This window comes from Manis javanica, chromosome 12 (assembly GCF_040802235.1).
Source record: "Manis javanica isolate MJ-LG chromosome 12, MJ_LKY, whole genome shotgun sequence".
Taxonomy (NCBI): Eukaryota; Metazoa; Chordata; class Mammalia; order Pholidota; family Manidae; genus Manis; species Manis javanica.
The window spans coordinates 101,178,281-101,205,536 of NC_133167.1; the positions used below are offsets into that span (position 1 = coordinate 101,178,281).

At 37.9% G+C, this 27,256-nt stretch overlaps 2 protein-coding genes across 16 annotated transcripts in view; one reads left to right on the top strand and one right to left on the bottom strand.

Annotated features, from left to right (window-relative positions):
- The window catches only part of CENPU (centromere protein U), a 25,249-nt gene extending 17,489 nt beyond the window's left edge, over positions 1-7,760 (top strand). For 2 of the 3 annotated variants that reach the window (XM_036996561.2, XM_073219174.1), the window contains 6 exons: positions 1,005-1,113; positions 3,413-3,491; positions 3,656-3,703; positions 4,645-4,706; positions 6,409-6,565; positions 7,543-7,760. In XM_036996561.2, the coding sequence (XP_036852456.2) occupies positions 1,005-1,113; positions 3,413-3,491; positions 3,656-3,703; positions 4,645-4,706; positions 6,409-6,565; positions 7,543-7,650 (563 nt within the window). In that variant the 3' untranslated portion in view covers positions 7,651-7,760. The remainder of the gene's footprint in view (positions 1-1,004; positions 1,114-3,412; positions 3,492-3,655; positions 3,704-4,644; positions 4,707-6,408; positions 6,566-7,542) is intronic. The other variant, XM_036996566.2, reaches the window with a different exon arrangement.
- PRIMPOL (primase and DNA directed polymerase) overlaps positions 2-27,256 on the bottom strand; it is a 42,230-nt gene continuing 14,975 nt past the window's right edge. For 2 of the 13 annotated variants that reach the window (XM_017669622.3, XM_036996555.2), the window contains 10 exons: positions 25,201-25,488; positions 23,415-23,577; positions 22,568-22,656; positions 20,500-20,589; positions 20,316-20,424; positions 16,974-17,056; positions 16,847-16,893; positions 7,518-14,247; positions 6,583-6,718; positions 2-5,762 (listed from right to left, as the gene is read on the bottom strand). In XM_017669622.3, coding sequence (XP_017525111.3) covers positions 13,996-14,247; positions 16,847-16,893; positions 16,974-17,056; positions 20,316-20,424; positions 20,500-20,589; positions 22,568-22,656; positions 23,415-23,577; positions 25,201-25,488 — 1,121 coding nt within the window. In that variant the 3' untranslated portion in view covers positions 2-5,762; positions 6,583-6,718; positions 7,518-13,995. Of the gene's footprint in view, positions 5,763-6,582; positions 6,719-7,517; positions 16,894-16,973; positions 17,057-20,315; positions 20,425-20,499; positions 20,590-22,567; positions 22,657-23,414; positions 23,578-25,200; positions 25,489-27,256 lie in introns of those variants that run through there. The other 11 variants (XM_073219170.1, XM_073219172.1, XM_073219164.1 and 8 more) reach the window with 11 other exon arrangements.

Genomic DNA, 27,256 nt, shown 5'->3' on the forward strand with positions numbered 1-27,256 from the left:
GTACAGACCAGTATTTTATACTTTGTCAATCATTCAAAAATTTTATTTAAATGAACATATTGTTAAAATGTTAAAATGTTTTACATTTTAAAATGCCACTTTAAAATGTTAAAAGTATTGACTTTGGAGTAACTGATTTTTCCCAATATCTATCATAAAAACTTTCAACATACAACAAAGGCGAAAGAATTTTACAATATAAGTTCATATCCCCAGTACCTAGATTTTTCTCATAGTAATCTTTTTTACTTTTTCAGCACAGAGTGTATTCTTTCGTATAAGGCTTCTTTTACTCAACATAACTGAGATTCATCCATGTTACTCTGTATCGTTTTCATTGACACAAAAAGCATTTTCTCTCCTTCAGCCTTCTAAAAGATATTTTCTTTTATAAAAATGCTTATTTTAGGAAATTTTGAGGGATGGGAAGATAAGATTACCTGCCATTCCATCACCCCAAAATAACCATCATGGCTTTTGAATTTTACTCTTCAGTCCTTTTGCTGAGCTTTTCTCCCCCTAAATGGGATCACAACTTGTCACTAAGCCTTGTACAGTACCATTTTAATACGCAATATTTCATTTCATGACTGTACTGTATTTAATGTTACTAGATATTAACTAAGTCAGTACAGTGAGTAATCTTTGCGTTCTAAAAGTGGCCTGTTATGTAAGTTAAGAAGTGCCGATTAACAAAGAGCTCTATCACCAGCTCATGGGGCAACAGACTATTAGGGAAAGGCACGGTAAGGCTGCTGAGGGGCAGCGGGCTTAGGCTGCTTCAGCAGATGTGGAGAACCAAGCAGAGGGCAGAGGGAGGCACAGACAGGGCCTTGGGAGTGCCCCCTGCCCGGGGTCGGAAGATGTGAGTACGGCTCCCCCCTTGTACGGCTTCAGTTGGAGTTATTTTTAGCAACTTGGTGGGATAGTTTTTTTGTTGGTTTTCAGAACCCTGGACTTAAGAGCCAGTACTGGCAATATATTAAATTGACTTAATGTTCTAGGTTTTCCTGACTATGTACATATTTGGTGTCTAAAAGAAAAGAAAACCAGTGACATTATGGAGTTAGACGTTGTTTTGTCTGCATTTGAGGAAACCCTTCTGGGATATAAGTAAGTCTCCCTTGAAGTACCACTTCTGCTCATCCCAGTGTTTGACACATATAATCTCATTATTGTTAATTTTTTTTTCTTTCATCCCAGGAATTTAGTAGTGTTTTTGTATGCCCAAATATGACTTAAAATTTTTGTTTTAACCTTCTATCTCAAAATATCTTGTTGAATATCATAGGCTGGGGATACCTTTTTTGTGTGTGTGGCAATTTTGTGGCTCTCTATGGCCTAGTATGTAATCTGTGGGGAATCTCTAGTGGGTTTATGTTTAATCTTGGATTTGTACAGAATCAGTATTCAATTTTTCCTGGTACTTCCATCAATTTATGCTATATATATTTAGATACGTTTAAAGACTGTTTTATTAGAACAGGCTTAAAATTTGCTGTCTAGTAGACTGAACATTTTCTTACTGTGTCACTACACTTCTTTTGGTAGTAGTCTATGCCAGATTTTACATTTTTTACTTTTACTTCTGACATTTCACCTTAAATTTTAATATTTTTTATAATATCTCTTTAAAATCCAATGTGTTCATCTTTTGATTTCACCTGTTGACTTTTAGTCTGCTCATATTTGTTGTAATTAACAACATAGTTGGAAGAATGTATTACTATCTTGTTCTCTGGCATGGATTTCAATTTGTTGGGTAATTCACCGGTTTCCTGTTTCTGGAGGGATTGTTCCCTTTGTTGGGTTATGTTTTCCCCTTTCTTCTTGTGCTGTTTTTGCTGTTTTGTGTATTTCAAAAAGCTACCAATTCTTCCAGTCTTTGCAGACTGGTTTTCAATCAGCTTAGTCTTTCAGTTCTCTTTCCTGGGCTGTACCTTCTGTGGGCTTATGCATGTGGCATAAGCTTATGCATGTGGGCAACTGGAGAGGTTTGCCTTTTCTCTTCCACGAGTTAAGAGGGTTGAGCTCCCTCTAGTGTCTGGGCTGTGGTACTGCAGGTTCTCCGGCGCTGTCTCAAGCTGCGGAGCTCCCTCTTGATCTCTGCCACCCCAGGCATCCAAACTAGTTCAGGTGGCACAGAAACCATGCCCCAGGGAGCACCCTAAAAAAGTGGAATGTTGGTTGACTTATTCTCTCTCCCTCCCAAGGGCGAAGGCATGAGCTGGGCCAGCCCATCTGCAGCACTGCAGGTCGTTCCTTTGTGTAACAAGTCACTGAGATGGCTTGTTCTCGTGGCCCCCAGGCATCGGGAGTATGCTGGGACCCTGTCTGCACTCCCAGTTGGGCAAGGCAGCCCCCTGAACAGCCAGCATCAGACACACTGGCCACTCCATTTCCCCTCAAGGGAGAAACCATGAGCTGAGCCTCCATCCCACAGCTGTGCCGGCTCAGGAGAGGGGCTGACACAGGAGATAGAAACAGCTTTTCTTACCTGTTCCATGCACCGTTCTTGGCTTTGGACTTGCTGGGGGTACTGCAACTTCTTAAGTGATTTCTGGAATTATATAGTTGTTAAGCTGTTTTCCCTGTATGGGAATGAGGTCTGGGGGCTTCCTATTCCACCATCTTGCTGTCACTAGAAATAGTAACACCCATTTTTTGATGAGAACTTATACAAAGAACTGTGTCCAAAGAGCAGGCCTTCTCTCATGTTATGTTTAGCTTCTGAAAATTTGGGCCACGGGCTTGGTACACTTCTTCTGGGCGACTTCTATGGATTTGCCCCCAAGAAAAATGACTTTGATCCATGAGATGTATTACAGTCAGTTCAAGGGCACTGGAAACTGCAGTGTCCTACTGCGCTGGGGCAGAGCTGGGGTCTGGCTGCTCCTGCGCAGTCCCTGTGAGCCTGCCGTTCAGCGAGGAGTGAGCCAGACTGAGCGACTAGATGTGACAGGGCCCAAGCCAGTCCGTCTGTTGGCTCAGCTTTATCCTGCTTGGAGCAGTGGGTGGCTGGCTTCTGTGTACTTACAGTTGGTTAGTCCAGACACGACTATGCAGTTACTCCTCCAGCTGGCAGGAGGGAGGAACTCAGTCTGCCGGGCAGGGATCTGGGGACTGGCTGTGGGCACTGGTATGTCACTTGCCTTCACCGGGGCATGTGGCCATTGTTGGAGCAAAGCTAACCACCCACCTGAAGGTTTAGGGAAAAATATTTCCTGTTCTTTTCCCATTGTTGAGACATTTCCAATATTTTTTAAGCCTGAGAAAAGGGCTGTAAGCTGAGTATGCCATCTTAGATATTAAAAATGGCATATGCCAAATTGCTTGTTGATGTACTTAGCAAATGAAACGTATCTTTCCAAATCCTTTATGTGATAGTTTGATCTTTTTTTTTCTGATACAGACAAAAAATAGAATCTAAAATTTGTAAGGAAGCCATCAACAAGTTTCATTGTAATATGAAAGAAGAACTCATCAAAATAGTAAGTTCACTGACTTAAATTTGATCTGAGTTTCTTTTGTAACTAATCCTGAGGCAGTAACTAACCGCCGGGCAAGATGGCATTTGCTGACAATGCGGTAAAGAACTTTCTGTATCTCATGGTTTAATTTGGAAAATACACGTGATACTTTTTATTTTGTGTAGCTTAAAGAAGTCCAGACACTGAAAACTCTGAAAAGGAAGAATGCTAAGGTAAGTCACTTGGGAGCACATGATCTTCTAGAAAGAACACGAACACATGCAGGGTGAAGACTCAACTCTGGGTTTATGGCCTCTAATCAGACTTTGACTTGGCTGATCCTGTGGTTGAGTACTCTGACTGCACATTAACAAACGGGCATCCTAGCTGTCCATACAAGTGGATATCCATTTTGAGGCTAAGTATTAAGTAATGTGCGTGTATCACCTTTGTGGATGTGAAAAAGCAAACCTTTTAAAGAGCTGTCCCTGGTAAAGGACAGCCTGCTTAAGGGCCAGGAGGCCTCCTTTCCTATTGTGGTTCTGCCTGTTCAGAGCCATACCACCTTTCTGAAAACTGTACACCACTGTGTATAGGAGAAACAAGCCAGGAAACTGTCCCCATCAGTTTCTGGTTGGACCAGAGACCTCTGGGATTCTAGCTCTGAACCTGCATGAGCCCAGGAGCTGAAGAACAGCTCCCTCAACCTTCACCTCAGAAAAGGACTTGAAATGTAGGTTTTCCTTTTAGTGATTATAAACCTTTGTTTTAGTTTTAATTTCTTATTACTTACAACACATGGGAATAGTATGAATGGCCAGCAATGGAATATTAGGATGTTGCACTGAGGATAACAAAATGTATTATATTGAAATGTTCAAAAATGTAGATCATGTCATGTTAAAGCTAGTCTCCTGCTTTAAGATTTTCTTAGTGTACCTAGATAAGCTGAAATGCCTTACTGTACAGCTTACAGAGTAGTAAGGTCTCCCTGCAGTACATACTCTAAGTGGTGATTATGTACTGTTTGGGTACAATGTCTGTCTTCCCTGTTAGACCAAAGTTCCATGATGGTGAGAGTGGCGTCTATTTCCCATTGTATTTCCAATACCTGGCACAGTGTTACTTGATGATACTCAAGCATTTTTAACAAAGAAATTATTCTATTACTTAGATGACTTCAGATATTGACAAGAAAAGGCAGCACTTGATTGAAGTCCAAGGTGAACTGCTTCGGTAAGCTAATACCAAAATCCTCTTGGGGAGCTCACAGTGTCATGTGGGGCTGGTAAAACTCGCTGCTGCATTGCATGAAAACCCCAGGTTGCCTTTGTGCTTTTAGCAGCTTGGGGATGGCAGGTTTTGCTGCTGAATTGGAACTTTTAGAAAAGGAGAATTCAGTGTGGATGTCAGATCTCTCAGCCGTGGCCTGAAAGGCAGCCTCATTAGAGACTTACTGCACAGACTCTAGCATTAAACTGCCTGGGTTTGAATCCAGGCTCTACCACTTACTGGTAACCTCCCAGGGCACTGTGACAACTGACTACACAAAAAGGGCTTCACAGTGCTGGGCATACAGTAAGTGCTGCGTTAATGTTAAGGATTTTGTTCAGAGTTACTGCTGAAACGTATACGGTGGCCTGGCACTCACGTGGAACCTCCACCAGCCAGCCACTTATTGTTTGGTGGTCTTCCATATGCCAGGACTCCTGTTGTGCGAGCCCCAGGATTAGTAGAAATGCAGTGAGAAAATAAGCAGTATCAAACATAGCCTCCACAAATAAGGAGTTTTGAAATAGCTTGAGAAGCAGTATTATCAGAAAAGACTGCCCTAGAAGCTGTGCAGTCCATGGGTTTCCAAATCTGTATGGACAGGTGCTAGCCCCTGATAAAGCTTTCATCAGCCCAGGCCAAAGTAAGAAAATTAATAGTGACAGCTAACACTTAAAGAGCATCCAGTGTGTGCTGGGCACTCCTAAATGCTCCATTAGCTCATTAATCATCCTTTGATAAAGGTCACTAATAGCTCTGTATGATGACTCAGACATGATTTAAAGGCCAGCCCCTTCAGTTCCTTTTCCAGAAGTGTATTTTGAAAAGGCATAGAAAGAAAAAAATGTGGTATATCATTATTTTAACTTTGCATGTGAAAAAGCTAAGGCATGGGGAGATGACTTACCCAGTCACACCCCAGGGGAGTGGGGGAGCCAGGATCTGATGGCTGCAGATGGACCCCAGATCTGGACTCCAATCACAGTCCTATCGGTACTAGTGGTCTTCAAATGTACACAACTGTCAAGAGATTGTTCTTTTGTAAAATTATGGTATTAGAGAAAAGCTGCTCTTTATATCTGTACTTGGAAAGAACAAAACACTGACAAGTGTCCTTCTCCTTTTGATTGGGCCTTAAAACCCAAGCTATCCGTTTTGGATAGGTTACTGCCGAGAGATAAAGCAAGTAGTTTGCCCAAGGCCACATGTTTTTCATCCGGACACTGTGATGGTTTCATTGGACCTTAGGAAGGGGTAAGGCCTTGATAAGAGGAAGGGCCAAAGGGCAGCCTCAGTTGCCTGCTTTTGCTGTTCAGCTGCAGGGCCTGTTTACTCCTGCTGAGGCTATAAGACGTTTAAATTTAGGAGTTCCCAGACCCTGAAAATGACTTTGTGAATTTTAGGTTATATAATGCATATTGTTTTGTGGACTTCATTGCTATTTTCACTGTGCATCCTATTTCAGAGTTTTGTGTATTTTCTAAATTGAATCTAGACTCTCTCACACACTGATAACTTCAGAGCTGAAGCTATGTTATAATATCTAGTCCACCTCCCCTGAGTTTTCTAACCTCACTCAGTACACTTACATACTCGATCTCCTGCACTATACTGTTAACACTTTATCATACATCATTTATTTTGGGGAAAAATGTTTTTGTTTCAGGTTAGAACCTCAGCTGAAACAACTACAAACAAAACATGATGAACTCGAGGAGAGAAGATCCTTGCTTAGGAATGCAGCATATTTCTTATCTAATTTAAAACAGCTTCATCAGGATTATTCAGATATTCAGGAAAAAGAACCAAATGTAAAAGAAACGGTAACTTTAATTCTTACCTTCCGTTGTGCTTTGGGCGACACAGGTCTGCAGGCTGGAGAGCCAGAGCACTGAGGAAGGAGATGCAGACGCAGCAGTACTGAGTCCACCCACAGCATCTGTGCTACCATCACTTCCTTGGCTACCTGACCAAGGCTAGAATAGAGAAGAATCTTAGGATATTTATGCCTCAGAGAACTTGAACACATTAGGCTGTAAAATATCTGTAAAACTGAATTCCATAGTGATGTAGGTTACTATATTCTAGAAAGAATTCCATTATTATGGGGGTGGTAGCCATAGTCTGACAGTTTTTCTGCTCAACTTTCATTACTAAGAAAACCACCTTGAAAATAGGCTAGTAAACAACAGATATTAAGTAAGATTCTGCAAGGAGAATTTACTTTCCCTTTGATACAATTTACAACATGAAATTTACTTCAAAATCATGAGTCACGTTTTCTATTTTATGTTGGATTTGTATTCTAGTTTGGTCTTATTAAAAGTTTCCAATAATCTTCCCAGTAAGTAAGGAAAGGAAACTTTTAAGACATTTAAGTAAGTAAATTTTCTAGATGGACTTTTCCTCCTCATAAACTTTCATGGGCCTGGTGTTCTCATAGCAAAGGTAAATCTGCCTTACAGTTTCCTGTGTTCAGTAGGCATGAGGCCAAGCAGACCCCAGAGCTCTAGCAGACTTGTCCAAGCCAAGTGTTGGTCGCTACCAGACATGACTTTTAAATAATTCAAACGCCTCAGTTCTCATCCCAGAAGACGAGATCAACTCAAGCTTTATAGAGCAGTTAGTTCACTTGCAACCTTAAATAAAGAAATGGAGTTAAACCATTTCCTTAATGGTCCTAATTTTTTTTTAAACTGAAAGGAATAGTTTATGGAAAGATTAAAAACTGCCCAAAACACTGAGCTATATAAAATGTAGATAGAGTTTTTATACCTGTTATGTAATTTTCCTTTAACAGTATGATTCGTCCAGCCTTCCAGCTATGTTGTTCAAAGCAAGAACCCTCTTGGGAGCGGAAAGTCATCTGCAAAATATCAACCATCAATTAGAAAAGCTCCTTGAGTAGGAGACAGTCCAGTCTACTAAACTGTGCCTACCTGACCAGTCTCATGTTTCTGCCGATTGCCTTCTGAAACTGTACTTTTATAAATAAAAACTGTTTTTGAAAACTTAGAAGGGTAGCTATTTTTACTTCAGTTTTCCACAAAGGAGACCAGAGAGAAAAAACCAAACTTTATTTGGGTTGGACATTTCTTACTGTTGCAGCAACCTTTTCAGTTTTGCTGGTTGTGTGGCCCTGTCAGAATTTAACATTACTTGGTCATTCAAATTAAATGACTGAAAAAGGTTAAGTGGCATTAGTTTGTATAGTAGTTTGAGAGGCCATCACAATTTTACCCTGAATGGGTGGGTGAGGCAGTCCCAGGCACACCATAGAAAGATCCTGAACTCACCTCCTGGTAGACACAGCAAACTGCACCTACCGTGCTACATCTCCTCCTGAAGAACATCTGTGGACTGACTGACCAGCTTCTGTGCAGCCAACTAGGGATTTACAAAGCAAAGGGGAAGAGGCAGATAAAGTGATGAGGGGGAACCCCACCCCAAAGCAATGACAGACAGTAGGGAAGGGATATCAGTGAGGGGTCATGTGCAGACTCACATACCCTGGGGCACAGCAAAAACAAACAAAAAACAATCGCTTAAAAGGCAACTAAACTATAATAATGAATGAAACACATTCACTAACCTTACAGCATCTGCCACATGGTGGTGGAATTGCTGGAACTCTCTCCCACGTCAGCGGTGCCGGCAATGCCAGCGAGTAGCATTATGCTCCTTGTCCACCTTGATAATGCAGATCGGAGCAGGGTCCAAGTGCTCTAGCCCCTCTGTGAGGGCTGCCCCAGTGAGCCACGGGTCCTAGTCCACACCAGCTCCTGCTGTCCCGCCAGAAACACCCCAGCATGCCATGCGCTGAGACTCCGCAGCCCTCCCCCTCTCCAGTTCTAGCAGCCCCGGTCAGGTCAGACTGCGCCTGCTCCAGCCATCCCACCAGGGCAATCCTGGCCTCTCCAGACAGTTCAAACCAGGCTTGCAGCCACCGTGGGACACTCCCACACAAGGCCACTCCTTCAGGACTAGGAAGTAACTGTTCCACTTAATTTATAGAAACAAACATAAAGTTAAACAAAATGAAAAGATAGAAGAATAGGTTCCAAATGGAAGAAGATAAAAACCTGGAAAACAAAACCCTTACAAAACAGAGGTAAGTAAATTACCTTAAAGAGTTCAAAGTGATGCTCACTGAACTTGGAAGAATGAATGAACACACAGAGAATTTCAACAGGGCATAAGAACCAAGAGTCCCAGAGCTGAAGAATACAATAAACTGAACAGAAAAATACACTAAAAGGACTCCACAGCAGGGTACGTGACAAAGAAGAATGGATCAGTGATCTGGAAGGCAAAAAGATAGATTAAGGGGCCTCTGGGACGTCAAGTGTATTAAAGCATAGGAGCCCCAGAAGAAGAAAGAAGGGCAGAAAACTTAGTTGAAGAGATTATGGCTGAAACATTCCTAACCCAGAGGAGACATCCAGGTCCACGAATCAGTGAGTGACCCAAACAAGAAGAAGCCAAAGAGATCCGCACCAAGACGACAACTGTCAGCTGATCTGAGAGCAAAAACGCTGCAGGGGAGAAGGAAGCATCTGGATAGATTTAAAGTGCTGAACAGGAAAAACTTCCAACCAAAACTCTCTACCTGGCCTGGTTATCGTCCAGAATTGAAGGCAAAACAGCATCCCAGACAAGCAAAAGCCAGAGTTCACCACCACTAGACAGGCTTTAACAAGAAATATTAAAGGGACTTCTTTAAGCTAAAAGAAAAAAAATAGGTGCTAATTATAATTAGTAAGAAGAGAATACAAATGTATAAATCTCAATGTAAAGGTAAAATATGTAAAGGTGGTGTGTCACTCACAAGGTACTATAGCTACAAAAATTAAAGGATAAAGATGTAAAATAAGACATCAAAAAACAAGTGGGGGGAGTAAAAATGTACTTTTAGGATGTATTCAAACTTAAGTAGCTATCAACTTAAAAGCTAAACACAGTCAATACATATGAATTCATAACCACACCCCAGAAATCTACAAAAGATACCAAAAAATAAGAATCTAAACATAAGACTAAAGAACAGCAGCAAACCACAAGGGAAGAGATAAGAAAAGAAGGAACAGAGAACTACAAAAACAACCAGAAAACATGAACTGGCAATAAGTACTTATCAATAATTACTTGAAATAGACCAAATGCTCAAATTGAAAGACACAGGATGGCTGAATGGATTAAAAAAGTACCTACAAGAGATACACTTAAGATATACACAGACTGCAAGTGAAGGGATGGAAAAAGATATTCCATAAAATCAACAACTGGTATAGCAATACTCACATCAGACAAAACACTTTCAAAGACTAACAAAAGCATAACAATGTTAAAGGAGTCAATCTGAAAAGAGGCTATAATATTCATAAATATTTACACATTAAACCTTGGAGCACCTAAATATACAAAGCAAATATTGAGAGAACTAAGAGGGGAAGTTGCCAGTAATAAAATACTAGGAGGCGACTTTAATACTCCACTTGCATCAATGAGTAGATTGTCCATGCACTCTGAATATCAGTAAGGAAACACTGGCCTTACATGACACATTAAGCCACATGGACAATAGATATGTAGAGAACGTTTCATCCAAAACTTCAGAAAACAGTTTTTTCAAGTGCACATGAACATTCTCCAGGGTAGACCACATATTAGGCAACAAAACAATTCTCAGTAAATTAAAGAAGACTGAAATCATATCAAGTCTTTTCTGACCACAGTGGTATGACTCTAGAATTCAACTATAGGAAGAAAACTGGAACAAAAAAATGTGGAGCCTAAACGTGTTACTAAACAACCAATGGGTCAACAAATAAATCAAATAGTAAATAAAGATACCTTGAAACAAATGAAAATGAAAACACAACTTGCCAAAAATCTATGGAATACATCAAAAGCCGTTCTAAGGGGTAAGGAAGTATACAATGATACAGGCCTACTTCAAGAAAATCCCAAATAAACAATTTAACTTTATACCTAAAGAAATTAGAAAAAGAAGAAAAAAGAAGGAGTTAATAAACATCAGAATGGAGATAAGCAATTTTAAGACTAAAAAAAATTACAGAAACAATGAAACTAAAAACTGGTTCTTTAAAAAGATAATCAAAATCGACAGACCTCTAGCCATACTCAAACAAAAAAGGCCCAAATAAAATCAAACGAAAGAAGAGAAGTTCAGCTGACACCACAGAAATACAAAGGATCATAAGAGAAGACTATAATTATATGCCAACAAATTGGACAACTTAGAAGAAATGGGTAATTTCTACAAACACAACCTTCCAAGACTGAATCATGAAGAAATAGAAGTCTAGACACATTCCTAGTAATGAAATTGAATTGGTAATTTGGAAACTCCCAAGACAAAATTCCAGGACTAGATGGCTTCACAGGTGAATTCTACCTATTCTCAAATTATTCCAAAAAATTGAACAGAAAGGAATGCTTCCAAATGCATTTTACAAACCCAGCATTACCCTGATACCAAAACCAGACAGACACTACAAAAAAAGAGAAAATTACAGGCCAATATCCCTGATGAACAAGCACGCAAAAACGCTTAACAAAACATTAGCAAATTGAATTCAACAATACATTAAGAGGAAATACACCACAATCAAGTGGGATTTATTTCAGAATTGCAAGGACTATTCAACATCCACAAATCCATCACGATACATCACAATGTAATGAAGGATAAAAATCCTACCGCCTCAATAGATGTAGAAAAACATTTGACAAAACGTGACATCATTTATGTTAAGAGCTCTCAACAAAGATGTAGAAGGAATGTACCCAACATAATGAAGGCCATACATGATAAATGCTTAACATCATACTCAACAGTGAAAAGCTGAAAGCTTTTCCTCTAAGAAAAGGAACACAAAGATGTGCGGTTTTGCCACTTTTACTCAACATGGTACTGAAGGTCTTATTAGCCAGAGCAATTAGACAAAGGAAATAAGTCATTCAAGTTGGAAGTGAAGAAGTAAAACTCATTATTTACAGATGACATACTATATAAAGAAAATCTTAAAGACACTACCAAAAAACTTCGAGTAAGTGAATTCCTTAGTCACAGGACACAAAACATACAGAAATGTCGCATTTCTATGTACTGTTAAGGAGCTATCAGAAAGAGAAATTAAGAAAAAAAAATCCCATTTACAGTCGCATCAAAAAGAATAAAATACCTAGGAATAATTTTAACCAAGAAGGTGTAAGACCTGTTCTCTGAAAATAAGACACTGATGAAAGAAACTAAAGACAACATAACTCCACTGGATATTCCATACTCATGGGTTGGAAGAATTAATATTGTTCTAGCAAAGCAATCTACAGATTCAATGCAATCCCAATCAAAATAAAAATGACATTTTTCACAGAAGTAGAAATGCTAAAATTTGCATGAAATCACAAAAGACTCCCAACAGCCAAAGTAATCTTGAGAAAGAACAAAGCCAGAAGAGGTACCACACTTCCTGATCTCAAACTAATACAACACAGTTATAGTGATCAGAAGAGTATGGTACTGGCATGGAAACACACACAGATCAGGGGAATAAAACAGCCCAGAAAAAAATCCACACATGTATGGTCACTTAATCTATGACAAAGGAGGCAAGAATATACAATGGGGAAAAGACCATCTCTTCAATAAGTGGTGCTGGGAAAATGGAAAGCTACATGCAAAACAAACTGGACCGGTATCTGACACCATACCCCAAAATAAATTCAAAATGGATTAAAGACTTGAATGTAAGGCCTGAAACTGTAAAACTCCTAGAGCACATAGGCAGTGAGCTCCTATATTGGGCTTAGCAATGATTTTTGGTGCCAGTCTCCTCAGGCAAGGCAACAAAGCTAGTGAGCAAATGGGATCATGTCAAACGAAAAAGCTTTTCTACAGCAAAGGAAACCATCAATGCGAAAATACATTTGCAAATGATACATCCAATAAGTGGTTAGTATCCAAAATCTGTAAATAACTTACACAATATAAAAAAAACACAATTTAAAAATGGGCAGAGTTGTATACTAATGATACCAAAAAATAAAAAAAAAATGGGCAGAAGACTTGAATAGACATTTTTCAAAAGAAGACACACAGAGAGCCAACAGGCACATGGAAAGACTCAACTAATCAAGGAAATGCAAACCAAAACCACAATGAAATGCCACCTCATGCCAGTCAGACTGGCTGTTACCAAAAAGACAAAAAATAACAGTGTTGGTGAGGATGTGGAGAATACAGTTTATGTGAATGTAGATTGGTGCAGCAGCTATGGAAAGCAGTATGGAGGTTCCTCAGAAAATTAAAAGTAGAACTACTATACAATCAAGCAATTCCATTTCTGGGAATTTATTCAAAGAAAGCAAGAAAACAAATTCAAAGAGATACCTGCACTTCTCTGTTCATTGTGGCATTTACAATAGCCAACTTGTGGAAGCCCCTATGTGTCCACTGATACATGAATGGAGAAAGATGTGTGGTGTACAAACATACACACACACCAAGGAATATTATTCATCCATAAAAAAGTAATGAAATCTTGCCATTTGTGACAATGTGGATGGACCTAGAGAGTATTAAATGCTAAGTGAAGTAGGTCAGAGAGACAAATACCACATTATTTCACTTATATGTGGAATCTAAAAAACAAATGAACAGAGAAAACAAAACAGAAACAAACTCAGATACAGGAAACAAAATTGTTGGTTACCAGAGGAGGAGGGGTTGGGAAGGTTGGCCAAATAGGTGAAGGGGTTTAAGAGGTACAAATTTCCAGTTATAAATAAGTCATAGTGATGTAATTTATAGTATAGAGAATATAGTCAATAAACTTTGTATGGTGACGGTAACAAGACATTGTGGGGACTTTATAATGTATATAAAAATAATCAAATCGCTATGATGTATACCTGAAACAAATATGCTATGTATATCAATTACACCTCAATAAGAAAAAATAATTTGAAAATAATATACATAAACATGCCAAATTAAGCTGATATGAACACCGACTAACTTTGGTTAATAAGGAGATTTCTACTGAAGTTCAGTACATCAAAGCTAATTTTCAGTAAAACTAATTTATTTCAGTAAAATACAAGAATTGGAAAAAGTGATAAGACTTAGTTGATATAAACTGGTTTCATAATTTACTAAATTTTTACATATTTAATCTGTGCTCAGGCAAATTACAGCCTGATTATGTAAGAGCCCCCGGTTAATTAGCTAGTCTTGTAATACTTCTGTAATGAGTTCATCAGGAATTTCATCCATTCCACTATCATAACTAAGAACACCATTCTCTACAGCTTCTGCTAATTCAACATCTTCAGTAGCTTCCGAAAAATAAGTATCATCAATGCCATTATCCCAGTCAGCATCAGAAATTACACCGTTTGACAATGTACTAGATGACGGTTTATAAGGATTCTTGGTTTCACTGTTCATTGTTTCATCTTGTTTTATAAAGTCCTCTTCCTTTAGTTCGGGGTAAGGGTGAAAAAGAGAAAGGGAGAGTTAGAAAACAAAGGTTATCTAGTCAGAATAAATGATTTCACTATATAGTCCATCTATATTGAATTAAGACTAGTTCTTTAAGAGATATTAAAATGAATATGCTAGATGATATGGTATCCAACATAGTCACCATGCGCATGAGTCCACTAATTTGAATGTTGCTGCCACTGTAGCTCAGACATTTCTTAAAAATCCAAATGGGAGATGTGTGCAGTTCCTGGGGACTCTTCAGGATACACAGACGGGGCTAGAGCAAGGGTAGGCTGAGCTTTCTAAGAAGTGGGTAGTCCAGCTGAAAGCAAAGTGGAAAATGTATCTCCCATCTTAACAGATTTATTGCTGTATTTATAAGGCATTGAGAAAACTAAGAACATGAATTGAAAAAAAAATAGTTATAAAGGAGTTTTGAAACAACTGTCAAAATATGACTATGATTTATATATTAGATAATACTGTCTCAACATTATATTCCCTGAATTTAATAATTTTACCATAGCTTTGTAAGAGTGTCCTTATTCTCCACTGTAAGTTTAAATCTTAAAAATTTTAAATTTAAATATTAAGGGTTTTGATGCTTGCAACTTCCACTCAAGAGATTTGTTCTGTACTGCATGTCTTTGTCCCCCCAGCTCCCTAGGCTGCAGCGCCAGCCCCCAGGGTGATGGTCCTGGGAGGTGACTAGGTCCTGAGGGCACGGAGGGAGAGAAAAGGCTCTCACCGGACACCAGATCGGCCAGGGCCTTGACCTTGGACTACCCAGTCCCCACATCTGTCAGGAATACACTTGTGTTGTTTAGAAGCCACCCAGTCTATGGTATTCTGTTAATAGCAGCCAGAAATGACTAAGACAAAATTCATCAAAGTTAATAAAGCATTTGTGTAGAGTAGAGGGAGAAAACAAATGTGGTAGCTACATGTTAACAAATCACAAATCCTGGGTGACAGGCATAGAGGAGAGTTCCTTGTTTGTGTGCAACATTTCTGTAAGTCAAAAAAATTAATAGAACTTAAAAAAACTAAGATGATCAATGCAGTAGAAAAACAGGCAAATAATACTGATTGGTATAATTGTTTAAAATTCAACAAACAAAAATCAGATGCAGAAATGACAAAATGTTAATTGGTAGAACAAAGTGAGCAGTACATGGGTATTCATTATACTGTTCTTTTTTTATATTTTAAATAACAAGAAATCAAACTAAGGTATGTCCACGCAGTGGTAACACTGTCCCCAAAGTACTTTCTAGTTGACATTTTTGAGGTATTACTAGATGAGCGGAAAAAAGTAACTTTTAGAAGTCCACTGAAAGCACAGACATGCATCAAAGTAGAGCCCTAAGCAAGCCAGGAACGACACAGTCCTCTGCCTCTTAGAAGCACAGTGTATTTTTAAAAATTCAACTTGTTCTTGGTTATCTTAAAAGCCCCTTTAACCTAGTAGTTTACCAGAGACTCTGGCTTTATCAGCTATTTTATCTCCAGCTCCTACAGACCAAGAATGAGATTTCTGCCATTTCAGTCTTGGATGTATGAGTGTTTGAGAAGACATTTTCAAAAATCACATTGAATAGGTACCAGGCCATTATCTAGAATGTAAGCTCCAGTACTTATTCAGCTTGTAGCAGGTCCCTTTTATTTTAACTATGAATGAAAAGGCTGACAGATGTAGGAAAAAGAAACACTGAAAATCAAAAAGTCTAGAAAATAACATGACAAAAGACTACTCAAAAAAAAATTCTTGCAAAATACTAGTAAAACCTCATAGAAAAGTAGACAGAGGATAGTTACAGACACTCCATAACAGAAATACAATCAGTAAATCTGACAAATGTTCAACTTTATGAATAAGAAATGAAAATTAATACGGCTGAATGAAATACCACTTTTTGCCTACCAGGTTGGTAAAAAATGTAGAAATAATGTTGGCACAAGTGTTGGGTAATAGGTGCTCTACTGAACTGTGAAGTCTTAATTTCCTATCATTTTATGGAGAGCAACTTGTAATACATACTACTGCAAATATTTGTGAGAGTTTAAGTAGGAAAAAAAGCCTACAAAAGTGTTCTCTGTATTCTATGACTCAAAAAAAAAAAAACCACACACACAAAATCTGGGAGATACATGTCAAAACATTTTTATCAGTTATCTCTTGAGTGGTCAAGCTACAAGTGAGGATTTGTTTTTCTCATTTTTCTTTGTTTCTATTTTCTAACTTTTTTCTACAATAAATGTGAGTTAAGTTTTTAAAAGAAAAATTTTGGTCTGGCAATCTGGTACTATCTGCCAAGATTAAGAGTACATATACCCTTTGACAATTCTAGTAGTAATTCTTTCTATAGGGCTGTTTAAAGAAACACAGAGCTGAATACTTTGATATACTTTGCAAAGCAAAAAAATTTCTTGCACGTCTGGGACCGGCTGAATAGACATCAGTGCAGTTTCTTGTGCAGCAGTGAAAAAGAACGAGTGCATATTATCAGCTACTTGCGGAGATGGGGCAACTGCTACAACATACTCCTAAGTGAAAACAAGGTATCAAACCCCAAAAAACTGCACTTACCTCTTTGAGAAGAAAAAGGAGACATGCTTCAGCAGGTAATGGAAAACCTGAATCAGAAAGACAGTAAAACTATTTTACATTGATACCTAATTTTTACTTTGTTGCAAATGCAAAAATTAATACTCACAGTCAGATTTGAAGTTTTCTGCTTTACATACAGGGTCATGACATTTTTGATACCAAACTTCATTTTTCAGATCAACCAAAATCCTTTACATTAAAAAAAAAAAAGAATTATTACTTAATGCCAGACTGGATAGAAAATTCAGCTATATGATGTTTACAAGAGATATGCCTAAGACTCTCAAAGGTGGAGGAAAGTTAAAAGATGGAAATGAATATATACCAGTCAAAAGAAAACCATCACATAAAATGGACTTTTAGACAAAAAAGTGTCTATTGACCAATGTTCCTCCCAGGAAGATACAATTCTCAACCTGTACCTGGTGATTATGATAGCGTTAGTATTTGTGAGCAAAACTGACAGAACTTCAAGGATAAATAAATCTACTGGTAAGATTAAAAAACACATTCTTTTGATAATTGATACAAATGCAAAAAAACCAAGGATGTGTAAAATCTGAATGACATAAAAATTAAGTTTGATATTAATAGGTGTAATGAATATTACTTCAAATAATTAGAATTAGATTTTTGCAATCACATATAAAAAATTATAAACATTGGTAGTGCTAGGTATAATGTGAAGCTTATTGAATTTAGAAGTATTAGTTCACACAACACATTCTCTGATCTCAAAGCAAATTACTTAGAATAACAAAAATATAGCTAATAGATACCTGTAACTTGGGACTTAAAAATATCTAAATTTCCAATGAGTCAAACAAAAATCATGATGCATATTAGAAAATGCTTAAAACTGAATGAAACTGAAAAATACATTAAAATACATAAAATAGAGCTAAAATGATCTTTAAAGGAAAATTCAGAATCTTAAATGCTTATTTACAAAAAAGAATGGCTGAAGACAAAATGAGTGAAGTCACTAACTTGGAAAATGAACAATAGAATAAACCTTATAAAATAAAAGGAAGAAGTAACAGAGCAAACATTTTAAAAAATCAACTAGGCCAAAATGTGAAGACTAGTAAAATTCTTGCAAGAATGATCAAAAAGTGAAGATAAAGACACAAATGTTATTAGAAGTTAAGGGCAGACATAACTACAAATGCAGACTATACTAAAAATACATTATGAACTTTTGCCAGTAAGATTGAAAATTTTGGTAAAACACAAAATACTAGACCCTATATAATACTATATAATGGTATATAAAATACACCAACTAAGCAAACAAAAAGTTACAGAAAACCTAAACAATCCCATAACCACTAAAATTAAAACTTTTTAGATTTGATTAGGTAGTTTAAAATCATCCCACATCTCCAGCAAAGGAAACGTAAAATGGCTAACATTTCATGTGGCAGTGGGACATGCCCAGGAGAGAAAAATGCACGCAGCCAGTCTAATCATCCCATAAACATTCCAACAGACTTTGTATTTAACAGACTAAAGCTGCAGTTCCCAAACTGTACACCAAAGTACCCCCTGGCAATGTAAGGCATTTATTTTTCTAGGGAAACAGTGATACTCGATGTCTGTCATGCCCCCTGTACCCTGCAAACTACTGGCTTGCCTTCAGCTTCAGTATAATGTCACCCTCGTTGCTCTCAGTGATGCCCTATCTTTGTAGAGCTGGGTATTTGGCAGTGGCTATGACAAAAAGTACCTTAAATGTCAACGTGGAATGACAGGCACCAGTTGGGGTGGCAGTGTCCAACCTAAGTTCAAGGTTTAAGAGCATATACAATGTTCAAAAGGACACATATTCTATTAGTAAGAAATTATATTTAAGAAAGGTGAAGAGGTACAGAATTCCAGTTACAAATAAATTAGTCACAGGGACGTAACACACAGCACCAAGACTACAATTAAAAGCTGTACCGTGTATTTGGAAGTTGCTTAAAATTTCTCATCTTAAGAAAAAAAAACTGTTACCATGCATGGCAGTGGGCATTAACTATAAACTAGACTTATAATGATCATTTCACACTATATACAAAATACCAAATCACTGTGTTGGTCTTGAAATTAATGTTAATATGTCTATTATATACCTCAATTTAAAAAAGTGAAATAAAAATATTTCAATTGATGAATATAGTTTTTTTAAATAGCTACTAAGTTGGATAAATACTTATTAAGTTGTTTGAAACTAATTAATACACAGAACTATTAGGTATTTCTTTCATCCTCAGAGCAATGTGAACAATCTACTAAGATACAAGGGCCCCGTGAAACTGGGGCTGGGGGCACAGGCGCTCCTCAGGTTGGGTCCAGGTCTGTTTCTTGTGGGGGTGGCAGAGAGGGTGAGCTGTCATTTCAGCATTTAAAGTGTGCATACACATTATATACACACTCCATGTGTGTGATGTATTTCACAGTTAAGAAAAAATAGTTTAAGGATACATAATATAACCTAGTAATTCTTCAGAAAGAAATACATAGCAACTGAGAATCTGTTTAAAAGATGGTCACATTTTAGGGTAATGATTATCTGGTTAACTTCTCTGCATAGAAAAAAAGACTAGAAAGACAGACCATCATAACCATAGCTATCACCGGTTCTGGTGCCATGAGTGAACTTTCCCTTTGTTTTTCTGTTTATCTTCATGTACTTTTCAAAGCATCTAATTTTCAAAGGTTTTTTTTTTTTTTAAACTGAACAAATCTTCTGTATAAGTATAGCCCTGAATCATGTTCTACAGCTTCTAGCAAAGCTTCATGGTCATTGTCCCATGTCTCGCATGACTGACGTGTACACCTGATATGCAGGAGTCTCATTTTGACAAATAAAACAGAGTAAAATATCTCAGAGCTATGTTTCTATTTTATCACTATTCTAACCATAACCAAGTTCTATTTCTGGTTTTACTTATCCTTTCCTCCCTCTCCTGTTGCCCTGGGGCATTTTAAAGAAAATTCCTAAATCAGGGCCTAGCATATAAGTATTCAAGAAATGTTGGTTCCCTTATAATATATGATTCTTTGTCTTGAACATGTTAACATAACACTGAGTACTTTCTTGCCCAAATTTGCTTGATTCTGATGAGACCCCACCAGGTGTCAAGGGCCGGTGGCAGCAGAGGAGACAAGCCTCCAGTCGCCCCTGCTCATTCCACACCCCCTGCCTCTCGCCCACTCAAGCTACCTTTGTCTTCTCAAGACTATACTCTCTAAAGGATTATTTAACGAAATGAAGTACAAATAAAGATCATATTGCTAGAAGATAATAAAGATATTCAAATTAAATATTACAAAACACAAACTACAATATCAACTGAATTACAACTAAATCTAAAAAATAAAATTTTTATATTCTTCACTTTAAACCTTACAAATAATTTGGTTAAATACACAGAACTCAATGACAAACAATATTACTTACATGATATTATTACTCTTGTGGGCTCTTCCAATGTTTTCACACCAGCGATATTTACAAATGTCATAAACCAGTAGTTCTTCTGGGAAAAAGTAGTTCCAACGCCGAATTTCTAAAATGCAAATGATGTTTCTAAAGGTGTCATTACCCTAGTGTGGCAGTTAATTAACAGTAAGATTATCTTTACCTCCTTTAATGCCATTTTTTTTCACCAAAGAAAGAACAAATTGATCAATTTCAGGGTAGGGCGAACACTGAAAACCTTCAAGGTTTTCCACTGCAAGAGAGAAAAATTAATAACAAATTATAATGGCTAAAAGTTGAAGAGTTTGATTTAAACTGTTCCTTAGTACAATTATGGGTTTTGTAACACACCCAGTCTTTTAGTCAATTATGGATTTGTTACCCTACAAGGAAGCAGGTAAAATTCAAACCTCTCAGTTAAGCCATTTATAATCGTTACAACTGCTTTTTTCATTGTGGTAAAGAGAAGAGCAGCCCCTTCTGTCTGGGAGCTGGCACAGTACGACCAGCTAAGCCTTTGCACTGATACACGCTGGCTGGACGCTCACACCCCAGCCCTGGTGCTCTCCAGTTAACCATAAACTATTTCACAGAATTTCAACATCAGATAAGGCCTCTCTCTCTCCAAACCACAAAAATGACCAAACACCCCACTATCTGGTCTAACGTAAGCAACTGCTGCTGCTTTACCAATGATAACTTTAGTCTCCTGCCTTCCAGGAAAGATTCGATCACAGAATTGTCTCCAATAGCACCCAATTCAAAACAAAGACACACTTCCTTGGACGCTCCTCAGAAGCAACTGAACTCAAGCCTGAATCCTGTAATAAACACTTTCTAACACCCTGTGCTGAGATGCCCCCAATTCCCTCTGGTATGTGCTCCCTGTCACTGCAGCCAGCAATACTCAGCCTGCTCATTACAGGTGTGTTCTCTGCTGGTGTTTAGCTGTAGGACACTGACCAGTTCTATTTTGCATATAAGAATCTACTGAAATAATTTATTCAAAATCTCATTTAATGTTTAAATTTAAAATTTTTAAATTAAAAACAATAACCTGTTTTTCTTAAAGCCTATATTTCACCTATAGAAGTAATATATATATATATATATAACTGGAGAATGTTTGGAAAATATATTAAAGCAGAAATGAGAAAAAAACTCCAAATCAATGTCTAGAGATAATTGTTGAACCAGAAGAAAATAAACATATAATGAAATGTTATTCAATTTTAATAAACTTATGATCATACCACATATTAATTTTAGAGTCTACTTTTTCTTCTAACAGTATTAATGGACATTTTCCCTATTATATGGGCTTTATACAGTTGTCCCTTGAACAACACAGGGATTAGAGTTGCTGACCCCCACCCTGTGCAGTTGAAAATTCGCATACCATTTTTGACTCCCCAAAAACTTTACTAATAGCCTACTGTTGACTGGAAGCCTCACCAATAACATATAATTGATTTTGTGTGTTATTACATACCATCATTTTGAATGCATTACATACTGTATTTTTACAATAAAGCTAGAGAAAAGAATGTTTTTTCAGATTATTGGAAAAAAATCCACTTGTAAGTGGACCTGCACACACAGTTCAATCCCATGTTGTTCAAAGGTCAACTGTAAATTTAAATTAAATGGCTATAGAGTATTTCATTGTATGTGACCAATCCCATTTTGTGGTACATTTCATATTATTTTAGTTTTTACTATTATAAATAATGATAGCCAAAATACATGTATAAAAGTGTTTACTAGAGTTCATGCATGAAATCTTAAACATATATGTTCTTTAGCATGAAGGAATGAAGAACATACAGATTTCATGAAAAACTATGCAGACATTAAAAGAATCAGGAAGCTCTCCATACACTGGAGACACAGCAAAGGCTCTGCTGGGATAACAGGGAACTGCAGGTACCCATCTTTCACAGTGGTCAGAGTGGTCAACAGAACTTTTAGTTTTGTTATTTTAATGCATGTTTATTTCATATAAACAATCTACATTATTTTCATAGCTTTTTTTTCAAGCACCATAAACACGTATTAAGCCATAAAATTAAGTGAATAAGCTTTAAAAAAACATTTTTTATACCTTTTCCATTTTGGATAGAAACCTAGCTGTTTAAAAGGATCAGTAGATATAAATACTTAAAGAGTTTTAAGGCAAAACAATTTGTTTATCCTTAAATTTTCATAGGAAATTGTTTTCTTAAAGTTACCTGGAGGGCTGGTACTGTTAAAATATTCAACTCCTTTTTGTTTATTCTGAGATGTGTCACATGTAAGAATTCGTAAAGTATCTGAGAATCTGTAGTGGAAAATATATACAAGAACAAAGTAACATTATATTAAAGAGATACAGCTACAGAAAGGAAACTAAATTTCAAATAGTTCCATACTAAGATCCTTTGTTCAATAGCTAATTGTTCTAGGACATTTATACCGCATTTGTCTACAGAAGCATCAATCCTACCCATATAAAAAAAGAGTAGTTGGTGAACACTTAAAATACTTTCCCCTCAACTACAGAATAAATAGAAGTCTCTGGGGCATTCAGGCTGCTGAAGCTACAGAATGAAGTATATTTGCATTCCCCAAATATAATAAAGAGACTTTGAAAGTTTTGATTCATTTTAAAAGTGTGAATAATATGAAGAAAAAAGGAGGAAAGAGGAATGAGAGCAAAGGGAAAAATGGATTCAGTAAGTCTTGAATGAAGGAGTATAAATTATATGTATGTAAGTGCATATAAGAAAAGAAAATGAGATGTTAGTAATTATGTTTCCAATGCAATACAATTCTCTTTATAGAAGTGATAATCATTTTAGGAAAACTAGAAAATAGATACAATTTAAAATCATAAAAGGATATAAAGAGAAAACTAAGCAGTTAAAAAATAACTTTTCCATTATTTTTCAGTTAATGGACAAAATAGAATAGTTAACCTAGAATTTTAATAACTGATTTTCTTTTTCTTAAGGTAGAATGAATTTACACAATTCACATTTTAGTACAATGCCATTCACTGCTTAATAAAAACTCATGAATACACAACGGTTTATGTACCTGACATTGCTGACCAAAGAAGAGAGGAAGTATTGACTTTCTTCAGAAACATTCTCTGACTTTTTAGGAAAAAATTTGTTATCTTCAGCGACCTCCAAGGCCACATGCTTTCCTATCTTTGATGATTTATACAGCCGAAAGTTTCTATTCCTTGTATAAACTCCTGTATCAAAAATTAATAAAACAATATGAATGCATGGTTTCAACAATTCGTTTCTACAGTCAGCAAATAATAGTTTTGTATAGCATCAGAAGAAACAGTTGGTTCTGGTTCAAGATGGCAACACAGAAAGATCCTGAACTCACCTCCTCCTACAGACACACCCAGTCTACAACTATGAATGGCGCCATTTCCTCTGAAAAAAACTAAGAACTGGTGGAGTGACCCTTTCATATCAGGCAAATGAAACAGAAACCACCTCATGCAGGTAGAAGACAGAGACCCACTCCTTCCATAAACCACACCTGGTACAGCAACCCTGACCTTGGAGGAAGGTTCAATCCCACACCTGAGCTTCTCAAAGGGGACTTTAGGAATGACTTTCCCAACCTTCCTGGTACATAAATAATTCTGGGTATCCTGTTGAAATACTTCTTTCACATACATTAGAGAACTGTTGTTGCTGATCCAGTAACCTCACTTTCAAGGCTAGACCTGCCATGGTCGGGATATTGTTTGGGGTCTTTAATATGGGGGTAGAGGTAGAACACAGAATGGCTATTGCTGCTCTCCCTGAATCAAGTTCCTGCTACGCATTTTCCCCAGTTCATGGCAAGCTAGTACAACTCACAGAGGACATTCTGCTAATGGCATTTGTCATTTAAGATGCTCCTCTACTCGTAACTCATGATGCTCACACCCAACCCAGCACATTGCACTTATCTGACTCTATTTCCAAATTCCAGCACATGGTTCTCAGGGGTGCTAGAAAGATACACAATACAGTGGTGACACTGCCCTGCTCTGAGCATGGCTGGCCCTGGTAACCCTGCCTCTAATTTAAACCTACTTTCCTCAAACTGTAGACATCAAAGCTCTCGGAGTTGCTCTAACAGTGAGTGGCAAAAATGCTGCTCTTACGGTTTTCTGAATCACAAGCTAAAACCTCAATATAAAAATGAGATTTGGTTCACCAGATCAGCGCTGGTTGAATCAGGGGTCCTGATAGGCTGTGTGTTTCCTGGCCAGGCAGAGCTCTGGCTGCCCAGTGCTTCACACATCCTCAGGTCCAGAGATAGAAGCAAGCAGGACAGGACAGAACAGGGTTGAAGCCACCAGTCTTATCACAGTAGGAAAGCTGATGAAGTGGTCCTGTTACAATTGCCAAGCTCTTCAGTGAAAAACACCAGCTTCCTCTGCCACACCACAGTACCATTTTTATGTTGTCTAACTTAAAAATTTACTTCAAATCTAATTAAACCCCTTAGCAGTGCTGGAGATGCTGCCCAGACTCCTGATACTAATCTTTGGACATTTCAAGCAAATGCCAGCCACGTCCATTTTCTTTGGAGCTCAGGCCAGCCTAAGTGAAGACCTCTGAACAGAGGCCTGGTGGATTCCCAGCACCTGGGGCAGATCAACAGTGGCACTCCCAACAATGTCACTGATCACATTCTGCTGGTGACCCACACTGTTCTTTAAAAGTGTGAATAATATGAAGAAAAAAGGAGGAAGTGCTGCAGGGCAGGTAGCAAGAATCGTAAGCCAGGTGACACATGGGCATGGATGGGTCTCTCACAAAAGTACACAAAGACACTGTAACAGAGAGCTGTTGGTCTTACTTACCTGTATCCACAAAAAGATGCTTTTCTCCTCTGCTATTTTTCACCAGTAAGAATGAAAGGTCAGGGCTGCTTTGCCTAGCTGACCCGGGCCCCTCCAGCCTCTGAGAATTCAATATCCAATTCTCTCCCAAAGCCTTATCTGCAGACACTCTGCTCACTGAAATTCCTTGTTTAACTGATGTTTCAGAAAAATGGGAAAATCCATGGCCTGTTGTCTCTGGAATCCTATTATCTTCTTCACTGGCAATTAAGTGAAAAGCAGGCTGCAAAATTTTTCTCACAAAATTACCTAAAAAAAAAATAATAATACGATTAATCTGCTTCTTCTTTTCTGCAAACCGTAACTTAAGATATAGGCACAAATCCACACATGACAATTTTATATAGTATAAGGCTTCTGTTTTTTATTTCTGGTTTTAAAACTGACTTATTACAAACTAACATGCTCCTCCTCTCCCTTCCTTCCTCTTGTGCAGTCTTTTTACTTCTTTAGATCCCAGTGACTGGGGAGCTTGTTGTCACTTATAAATCATCTTAGAAGGGAAAGCTGATATCAGATGTGTCCATGTTGCTAGTATGGGCCTGAGCCTAACGTCCCGTCACCAAAGAAGCACCAGTTTTGTTAATAAAAATTGAGTAGAACTTAATGTTCACAATCAAAAATCACAGAACAAAAGGTTTGTAAGAGTAATTGGTGCTCTAAGGTGATGCATAAATACATTATCTCTGCCCTGTCCTTGAGTCTGAATGGCAGCACATTTCTCAGGGGCTTGTTCTCCAGCTGCATTATCTGCCCCAAGAAGCCCAACCTTCATACAGTCCCATAGCTGTAGCGCCTCGTGCCTCTCCTTGCAGCTGGTTATGAGATGGGTTGTGGCCTAATCACTAAAGTCCAGAACTAAAACAATTAAATACACTTACTGTATTTCAACATTACTCGAACAGCTCTAAATATCACTGGTCCTATCTTTACCAAGAAAAGACAGTATGATACTCTGGAACTTCTTTATATTCTCATATATTATTTATAACATAAAATCAAGTAGTAATTTGGTTACGCTGCTTTGTGTGTAACAGTACTGGAGAAGTGCAATACTGTAAGAAAACATAATTTTAATCTCTAAAACTGGTATAGCCTGGATCTATCACTTTATGTACCAGACAGCTTAAACCCTTAAATCATATGATACATATGCTCTAAATTAAAAATTCTCTTTCTCCATTCAAGAACAAACCCATTACATTGTAAAACACTAAACATCAAAATGAAACCAAAAGTATTGCTCTTTGCAATGACCATCTCTGCAAATCATGGCAATAAGGTAGTTAGTGAACAGGAAGAAACCATGCTGTATCAAAGGGCAACAAGCCAATGAAAACAGAGTGATAAAGCTAATCCTCCCAGACATGTAAAGTCTACTTGACGCGAGGCAGTAAGAGAAGTTGGGAAGGTCACACTAAGGTGGCCATGTAGGCCCCTGACCTCTGGCAAGGAGCCGGTGCCACCAGGCCCCAACGACAGTGTGACCAGCCTAAGTGCCAACGTGAGCTTCCAGCCACCTAGTCCACTTCCACATCCCTTCCCCAATCTCACTACCCCCACCCTCATCATTAACACCAGGACAGTTTTATCAGATGGGAATACTGAAAAAAAGTATCAGTCCCAGAATGTGCAGGTCCCTCAGCAGGCTGGCAGAAGAGTGTTTGGGGCAGGTCAAATGTTTCTGTTTTGTGAACGTTCTGTGACCTCTCACACCTGCCCTAATCCCCTTTCCGAAAGGCTGACAACATGAACTAGAAATGTCCCCAGAAGACACACTGAGGGAGGCGAACTGAAGGGGAAGTTTTGGACTACTTCATAATTTCTGCACCTCTCATTCGGACAGTTCAGGACGTAGAGGAAAGAAGCCTCGGACGACATCCCATTTATCAGCTCTGACTGTGCCTCTCACTCCAGCCACACTAGATTCCCACTGCTCTCCAAATTAGCCACTCACTTGTATCTATACTTTTGCATATGCTGTTCTGACAACAAAAATCTTTCTCACTTTTGTTTA